The sequence below is a fragment of the Coptis chinensis genome, chromosome 6, assembly GCF_015680905.1.
Source record: "Coptis chinensis isolate HL-2020 chromosome 6, ASM1568090v1, whole genome shotgun sequence".
Classification (NCBI taxonomy): domain Eukaryota; kingdom Viridiplantae; phylum Streptophyta; class Magnoliopsida; order Ranunculales; family Ranunculaceae; genus Coptis; species Coptis chinensis.
The window spans coordinates 55,710,279-55,719,947 of record NC_141461.1 but is presented as its reverse complement, the minus strand read 5'-3'; the positions used below and the strand labels follow the sequence as shown (position 1 = coordinate 55,719,947).

At 35.1% G+C, this 9,669-nt stretch overlaps 1 protein-coding gene across 1 annotated transcript; it reads left to right on the top strand.

Annotated features, from left to right (window-relative positions):
* The first annotated feature begins 2,245 nt into the window (after positions 1 to 2,245).
* On the top strand, positions 2,246 to 9,187 carry LOC147493662 (Zn-dependent exopeptidases superfamily protein). The gene is made up of 10 exons (XM_086565300.1): positions 2,246 to 2,564; positions 2,654 to 2,871; positions 2,969 to 3,174; positions 3,250 to 3,319; positions 4,785 to 4,907; positions 5,094 to 5,249; positions 6,082 to 6,258; positions 6,572 to 6,646; positions 6,732 to 6,872; positions 8,838 to 9,187. The coding sequence occupies exons 1-10, from the start codon at positions 2,456 to 2,458 to the stop codon at positions 9,057 to 9,059; spliced, it is 1,497 nt and encodes a 498-aa protein (XP_086421426.1). The 5' UTR covers positions 2,246 to 2,455; the 3' UTR covers positions 9,060 to 9,187.
* Positions 9,188 to 9,669: the final 482 nt, after the last annotated feature.

Below are 9,669 nucleotides of genomic sequence, written 5' to 3'. Positions count from 1 at the left end.
ACAACTGAAATTTAGCACCTTAGAGAACTATGTGAGTAGAGTGTTGATCTTTTTATTTTTACTTCCTACGAATAACTTAACATGCAAGACAAGGTAAAAAACAAAACGTTAGTTGTTTAAACAAGAAAACTAGAGAGAGAGAAAGATAGATGCTTTATTCTACTCATGCAAAGTCTAGCTACATGTCTTTTAGAAACATTTCACTACAATCTCTAATCCGTTTTGGGTTCATAAACAACCCCAAGGACTTGAGGATCGTTCCTTAGCAAGATGTACTAATTTATGAGTCCATCTTAGTAGCATGAGGAGTTGAACTGATATTTCATCTCTGAAATATCATCTCAACTCCTGGATTCATTCTACTCCAGTCGGTCAACTTTAAGAGTATGAATTTACCAGCAGCTCGCACACGCGAGGCATCCCATCGTCACATGGGTAGGACACGCGACCTGATCTGGAGCTCCAGGCTCCAAACTTGGTCGGTCACTGTCATTTTTGTGATAGGTTGCAAAATGACTCTTAAGTACCTAAGTAGTGATTTAGAAATCTAAAAACATAGCATGATCCTCACATGAGCATCATGAACCCTCCCCTTGGAGGGTTTTAGCTCATGATCATGGGATTAAAATGATATGTTAATTTATGCGATGATAATTTAAGAATGGAAGAAGAAGAAGAATGGAAAGAGCTGATTTTACTTAAGAAAAACTGATTTTATTTCAAGAACACAAGTTTTTCCACCATTAACACTATTACAAGAAGTTATCTAAAACTAAAAAATGAAAACATGCATGAATGGGAATGAATTCTCCCAATTCCAAATTCAATACATACGAGAGCATTCTCTCATTTCTCAAGTGAAAGCATTTTCCCTCATTTACTCATATTTATTACACTCTTATCTCCAAAAATCAAATCATACCAAAATTAAACACTATTTAGCATACAAGTCAAAATAATGCATTTAATCACATGCAAGGTGTCAATTTGTGCCAATAATTTGGCAATTTTGTCTTGACTTGCTCCATGATTGATGACTCATCCCTTCTTGTGAGCTCGCAGAGTGAGTCCACGTGTTGTGTCTATTGGTGGGTCTGCAAGTTGATTTCCGCAAAATCTGGCCTGAGGTAGAGCTTGTTGTACTGATCGTCTGGGCAGCTTACTCGCCAAAATTGGAGTCCAAGTTTAAAAGATATGTGCTTCGGAAGTTTGATGTTTTTCTGCACGCAATCCCATTCTGACTTGATTATGTCATGTTTGAGTTATCGGGCTTTAATCCGGCTTAATTTGTTGAGCACATGGGCTGATTAGGAAGACTTCATATATATATACACTATTTCCGAGTTTTAATGCAGGTTTAATCATTATTTTCACGTTAACTGCAAAAACCTACAAAAATACGAAAATATAATTATTTTATGTTTATTAAACACATAATTAATCAAATTGCTATGTTTATAAGGGGTTTAATATTATAGTTTTGGGTGTTTATCAAGCTACTCGAGCTTTAAAATGTTCTTTGACTTGACTCACATTACCAATAATCAAGTGAGCGGAGCAACGTTCTTGGGTCGGGTGGAGGGTATGTGGCCCAAAATATAGTTTGATAGATTTCTGTGTGTGTCATCAGTCTCTCTTCTCTTTTTCTTCGCCCCAAACTCACTTTCACTCTCCGCCTTCCCTCTCCATCTCCCTCTCCTACTCTTCGTCTCTCCCATTTATTTGTGCCCAGTAAGACTTAACTTCAACCATTTTCTTCCTGGCTGAGTGTTTTCTAATCCGTGAATTTATGAAAAAAAATTGATTTGGGGGGCTAGAATAGGTGCCACTCAATTCCCCTCTCTCTTCCCTTTGAAATGCTATAGACAAGTCTTGCAAACGGCATGAGATCTAAAGAAGGAGAAGAAATCCCATACTTTGAAAAGGTATATGCTTCTATTACTTTCTTTCGTTTTTGTATCTGATCACATGTTTATTTTGTTCTTGAGATTTTTACTGTTGATTTGAGTTGGGTGTGATTATAAGTTTATAACTTATGTTGAATCGATGCTTTATTATGTGATTATATTCTTTCGTATTTTGCAACTCATTTATGTGTTCTTCATGTCTATATTTTATTTAGTTGCGATATCTTCTCAATTTTCTCAACCTCCTATTCCGCTCACTCCCACTACTACGCAATTATACGAGTTAAACGACCAAGTTCGGCTAGATGACTAGCTCCCTGCAAGTCTGTTATCAGAATATGGACTCGCATGTTATTAGTACACATCTCGGATGTAGATAACACTGGCTACAGGAATTTGATCTGTATACCCGGTTCTAGACCACACGGGCCGCTTTGACTGGATGGATTATAAATTCATAACTATGATGATGATTTGCTGACGTGTCCCTAAGGGTAAACTTGGGAAAAACAAACCAACGGCTTTAAAACGCACAGAGAGACGGGCGAATGAAAAGAGATTCCATCAAAAACACAAAAATGGAAACCTCAAAAGAACAAATCATATCAGATTTCATCAACTTCCTCAATGCATCTCCAACTCCGTTCCACGCTGTCGGTACGTAACAACCTTAAAAAATTGTCTTTTTTTCCTATATATTTATACTGACTGGTGTTAATTTTTTTTTTTTTTTTTTTAATGTATAGATGAAGCGAAAAAGCGATTAAAGAAAGAAAGATATGAACAAATATCAGAAAGAGAAGAATGGAGCAACCTTAAAGTTGGAAAAAAGTATTTCTTTACTAGAAACTACTCTACTATTATTGCTTTTGCTATAGGGAATAAATATGTTGCAGGAAATGGTTTTCATATTGTTGCTGCTCATACTGATAGTCCTGCTCTTAAACTCAAACCCATCTCCAAGGTTATACTTTTTTATTTGTTTACTTATGTAATTTAGTCGTGTTTTCGTGGACTAGTTAGCTGTTAGATATGTTTAGTGTAATGTGTTGTGTGTATAGGTGGGTAAGGGAGGATATTTGGAAGTTGGTGTACAAAGATATGGAGGTGGATTATGGCATACGTGGTTTGATCGAGATTTAACTGTTGCTGGAAGGGTGATAGTTAAGGAAAATAAAGGTGGAGATTCTGTTTGTTTTTCGCATCGGCTTGTTAGAATTGAAGACCCGATTATGAGGATTCCTACACTAGCAATTCACCTTGATAGGTTAGTGTTTTTTTGGGTTATTATATGGTTTTTTTTGTTTTGATCGGTGCTGATGAGAATTGTCTTCTTGTGTAGGGACGTTAATGATGGATTTAAAGTCAACACTCAAAATCATCTTCTTCCTGTTTTGGCAACTTCCATTAAGGTGGTGTTCAATTTTAGTGCATTTTAAGCATGTTAGGTACATCTTTTGTTAACTTCTTTATGTTCTAAGAAAGGAGTTGCCTGTGTGATTATGATTTATTTTAGTAGATTCGACATGGGAATTTCCCAAGGGAGCTGCAAATTGTTTGGAGTTTTCATTAGGGATTTTGGGGCGGTGAGGCGCTATTAGAATCTTTTTTAGATTCAGGTTATAGAAGATTCTTCCATGAAACATTCTGGCAGCTCAAGTCTTTATGTGAACTGACCTCTTTTAACAGCTATTTACGTGTGAGAACTTTCAACAAAATCAGCAGAGTGAAGTTTCAGATGGGAATTGTTCCCACGCCGTTAGAGTGCAACGACTGTGGGATGTTAAAGCAGAAATGAGTAATATCCACTTAAGTTGTCTGAAATAGTGTCATACTGTCGTTTGAAGGTTAAGTGTCAGAAGTTAATTATTCATGGGTGCAAAGCTGCTAAAAACAAGAACATATGAATATTATACTTCTTTATGGATAATAAAAGTGTTCATGTTTGTATGTACTCATGTGTGTATCTACTCATAAAGGAAGTGTGGCATGCCGTACCTACTTTAGTATCTAGTTCATGACCGTGACAGTCCCTTCATGGAAACTTGGGTTTTGAAAAACAATCTGAGAACTGAGCCTGTACATAGGTACCGAGTGCATAGGTGTTAAATTCAACAAAGAAATCATCCATGCAATACAGAACTATTTTTTTTGTTGGATGGTTTTTCTCATCCAATCTCTTTACGCGCGTGTAAAGATTGTTCAACTCCTTAATGGTAATAACAGTATGTTGAAAGATAATCGATATAGTATGCATGTGATCCATGAGACGGTAAAAAAGTCTGCTTAGCTATCCAAATGCGCCACGAATACAATTTTAGATTTCTTTTAGATACTCTGAACATAGTCTTATGAAAAAATGATTGTGTTTTTAGGAAAAGTAAAAAAGTTCTGCAATCCACGTAAGCTTTTGAATATTGATAAATTTTTTAAAATTGCTTTGGCCAAGTAATTTGAAGGTTCGTCTGTATGTGACAATAGTGCAATAAAATATGTCGAAATATAATGATACCATTTCTGACTTTTTTACGAGAGAACTCCCCCCTTTTCAGCAATCTGTTAGGTTGACTTGTATGAAGGTTCCTTTGTGGGTAATAGTGCTGTAAAATATGTTGGATTTTGATAATGCCATAGTCAGGGTTATAATATCCCAACCCCCTTTTCTGTTTTTTCTTTAGAGGACTGTATGAACATGCAGGGATTTGCATGCTCTCTAACTGGAAAAGATATAACAGGCAGCTGCTAGAAAAGTTCTTTTTCAATAGGAGTGCAACTATTGAATAAGAATTCTTCTTGCTGAAAGATGATTGAATGGATTTGCGTGGATTTGTGTGCATTTTCCACCTTCTAACTGGAAATGAGGAAATGATGTAACAGGCAGAGCTCAATAAGGCGGCTGCTGAAAACAGTTTAAATGAAAGCGTTGTGGACAATGATGGAAAGAAATCTAGTGAAAGAGCAAATGCTGAAAACAAGAAACATCATTCACTTTTATTACAGGTAAATTATTGCATCAAATGACTCTGTTTTAGATTTTTAGAGCATGATTTTATTGTTTCCTCTTATGGAAAAGTCCCTCTGGGAACTGCAGACAAGCTTGCTGTTTATTTGATATGGATTTATTAACTGTCTCTTTTTCTATCATGAACTATTAACTTTTTTCCCACTGTTTTCTTTTGTGTTCAGTTGCTTGCAACTCAGATTGGCTGTGGACCAGATGATATATGTGATTTTGAGTTACAAGTTTGTGATACTCAACCAAGTATTGTAGCTGGAGCTATGAAGGAATTCATTTTCTCTGGAAGGCTCGATAACCTTTGCATGTCCTTTTGCTCTTTAAAGGTCAGAAGGTGCTATCATACTGCATACTCTTTTCTTTTTGTTATATTGAAGTACAACAAGTGGTCTAGGAGTTTCTGTACCCTGCTTTTTCTTGATCTAGAATTAAAACCAGTCTCCTTATATCATTGAACAAAAGGTCAAGATATTTTGTTTACCCATTCGCTGACTTCTGAGTGCTGTTTCTTTGCACAATGATTCTTTCTAGGCCCGTCCTAGGAAGAGTTACATAGGTGATGTCGTCACTTTACCTTTTTCAGTCTATCTTCTCTAATTAAAAACCAGTGTCTCTTAATATGATTGAAAGAAAAAAGTCAAGAAACTTTTAATATACCCCATTCATTTTCTGCTCTGCCCGTGGTCCTTATCGGGTCCTTTTCTTGTGAAAATCAAACTTTTGTGTGAATGAAACTTGAATTCGAACGAATCATTTGTTTCATCTGATCCTATGGTGGAAACCTCTTAGGCGTCTCTTTCACTATAACAGATCTAATTGCTATGTCTATTTTGAGAACAAGAAAAACAGGGCCTCTTGTTTTTGAGCTGTGTTTGCATAACATAATGGTGGATTTTGGACTGAATGTATAGATTTATTAGTCCTACCAAACATGATTTTTGGGGAAGTCACGTGTAAATAGATGCAATTGCATCATGTTACAGTCAACCAAGAAGGGGTTCAGGATCTATATTAATTTCTGAAGCCATTTATTATATCTTGTTTTCTAGGTAGAAAATTTAATGTGGTATGAATATAGCATGGATAGGATTGAGCTTTTTGCCGAGATATAAAGATAGCTTATATATCAAATGCTTTGATTTTTTACTTGTCTTTCAGGCTTTGATAGATTCAACATCTGCCGAAGGTAGTCTCGAGGATGAGACTGGGATAAGGATGGTGGCATTGTTTGATCATGAGGAGGTGGGGTCAGATTCTGCACAAGGAGCTGGATCTCCTGCCATGTTAGATGCTCTATCTAGAATCACAAATTCCTTCAGTTCATCGAATTCTAAGGTAGAACATCTAGTTGTACAAAAAAATTTCTTACCAGTAGTTGCTTTCTATATATAGCGGTTACACGTGGCATTCAGTGCCCATGACCGTTGCTGTGTTACAGTGAACCATTTGATGCTGGATGTAATAGTAAACCATTGTACTTATGTGCATATTCATTGGTAGACCAGTGCCATCCATGCGCACTATATGGTGGAAAGTAATAAAGTAGTTCTCTGATATAAGCCTTGCTTAGTATTTTGTTTTCTTCATTTTTGTTTTACCCGCATTTTCTTGGCAATCATGATGTTAGCTAATGTGCTGATCATTTCAGCTACTTGAGAAAGCAGTGCAGAGGAGTTTTGTTGTCTCTGCTGACATGGCGCATGCATTGCACCCAAATTATATGGTATGACAAATATTGTTTTCCTAGACTTAATGCCTAAATTTTAGATTTGTCAGAAGTCTCATTTTTTGGCTGCTCTTCCTCTTAGGACAAACACGAAGAAAATCATCAGCCTAAGTTGCATGGAGGTCTCGTTATTAAACACAATGCTAATCAGCGCTATGCCACCAATTCTGTTACTGCATTCATCTTTCGAGAAATTGGAGAGAGGCACAAGCTTCCTATTCAGGTATCATATTTCAGAAGATGCTTTGATCAGTTCACAATCATAGGCAACGAATACTAACTGGGATTAAAATGAAATGATTTAAAAATATATATATATATATATATATATATATATATATATATATATATATATACCATTCTCTAAAAAGTAGCTACTTAAGTTAACTTAAAATAAATTCAACCCCAATGTTTTGTGGATATGATATACTCACTGTAAAGATCATCTCCATAAAATTTCTTGGAAACCTCCAACATTAGCAAAAAATTATTGCAAAAACTCTACATTTCTAGATCATTAGATTTCTTTTTAAAGATGACAACACTTTTTATCTATGTTAGAGGTTTCCAAATGAGTTGAAATTTTGTGGGGATGATCTTTATGGTGAGTGCTTCACAACTACAAAAAATTAGTTTTGAATTTATTTTATAGGTAAAGTTTTACTTACGTACTTATTTTAAGTTAACTTAAGTAGCTACTTTTTAGAGAAAGACTGTATATATATATATAATAATAATAATAATACAAATAAAACTAATAATAATAATAATAATAATAATAATAATAATAATAATAATAATATAATTAATTTATATATATTTTTGTACTAGGGGGTTAATCCTTCTGCATACAAGTTTCCTTTTTCAGTTTTCTTTGTATGTGTTGTCTGAAATATGGAGTAGACTCTATACTAGCCCTGTGAAGTTTGGTGGTTTTGCATAATCGTAGTCATCGAAAATTCACCCGGTTTCCTCTTTGTGGGATAGATGACTAGGTTATATGGAGAAGCCATATTTTTTGAAAAAAATCCGTATCGGATACGTATCCACGAGTAAGAGTGTCGATGGGTACCGTTTAACTGGAACCGTAGAAAAAATCATGGTTCCGTTTCCTATTTTCAGGAACCTTTTAAAAATAGGTACTAAAAAACCGGACCATATAAAACTAGAACCGAATGGTTTTTTAAACAAAAAAACCGGAACTAAACGTTATCTTACTTTTAATGTAAAAAAAATATCGAAATAAAGAATATAAAAACTCAAAACGTTCATTTATATATTACTAAATTTTATTTATTAGTGTAATATGTAGTTTTCATAGTATTCAATGTTATAAATAATATAAAAATATAACTTACAACTTTAAATATATGATTTTATTTAATTTATTATTGAAAGACATAATTTCTTATATCAATATTTAAAAAACGGCTCGTTCGTGCGGTATTTTTGTGTTTTTAGTACACATTTTTTTAATAAGGTCAGTAAAAACTGTGTGTAAATAGTGAATATTTTAAGAACCGAAATGAAGAGCAGGAACCGGGAATATCTGCTAGGAACTGATGGTTATGGATATGGTTCTACAATTTTAAGAACCACAAAGAACCGGAACCAGAACTGGAATTGTAAAATGAAATAGTTCTTGGTTCTTACAACACTAAGAACTGGACCAGAACCAGTCTGTTGACAACCCTATCAATGTGTTAATGTCGGACACATATCAAACACATTATATGTGATTTATCTCAAATTTTGATATTTTGCCGTGTCAGACATTTCGTATCTGTGTCCGATACGGACACACCTATCCGTGTCAATATAATTTAGAATTGAATTCTAACTATTGCAAGCTAACCATGTGAAAAGTACTGTTATACTTTGTATTCCTTGGTTCATTGTCTGATCTATTAGATTAGAGATATAATTTATTGCTATTGTAACTTAGAATTGAATTCTAACTATTGCAAGCTAACCATGTGAAAAGTACTGGTATACTTTGTATTCCTTGGTTCATTGTCTGATCCATTAGATTAGAGATATAATTTATTGCTATGGACCAATAAGACATGGCATCAAAAACAACATTTTGGTCAGCAACTGAAAATCTAGTCCCACGCTGCTACCCTATTGTTCACACGGTACTGATTCTGAAAGACCTGAGAAATTGTGGTTCTGTTGCCTTTGGCAGGATTTTGTGGTCCGTAATGACGGGCCATGTGGTTCAACAATTGGTCCCATACTTGCAAGCGGGATAGGGATCCGCACTGTTGATGTTGGGGCACCGCAACTTTCAATGCATAGTATTAGAGAAATGTGTGGCGTCGATGATGTGAGACATTCCTATGAGCATTTCAAGGCATATTTTGAGGAATTCTCTGAACTTGAAACCCAGATTACTGTGGACTTTTAAGCCGTCATTCCTCCCCATACGTTGACGTCCCGTGTTTTTGTTAGAGTACTAAAAATAGTTGCTAAATAATTCTGGGTTGTCTACGCATTTCTTGGACTATTTTATGAAAGCAAATTTATTTATTCTCATTTATTTATTTTGTTTCCCGCTCATTTCCTTGTTATGAAATACTGTTTACATTTAAAATACCAAGGGCACCTTTGGTTTTGTGTATTGGAGATCTGATGTCTAAAAGAGAAGACAATAAATAGGGCCAAAACGATTAATCTAACTTCGGGGCTTCGGGCACCACAACTTTCAAAAACAAGCTGATCAAAGAATCAATCTAATTTGTGTATGTTCAAAGAATCAATCTGATTAAAAGTAACAGCTAGCTAGCTGCATGTTCTGCACGGTATATCTGATTTGTGTCGGAGAGATGCTTGGCAACACTGATGTGAGACATTTCAATCCGTGCTTTGAAGACTTCTCGAACGCCTCAGTTCCTCAGTTCCCCCTCTATATTGGTGCTTCAAAATGTGAATGTTCAAACAAATAGGGATAATTGTAGTTGTTTACCTACTTCTTGGAGAATTTACTCTTTTTCGCAGTTTCTTTCTCTTCTTTTCCT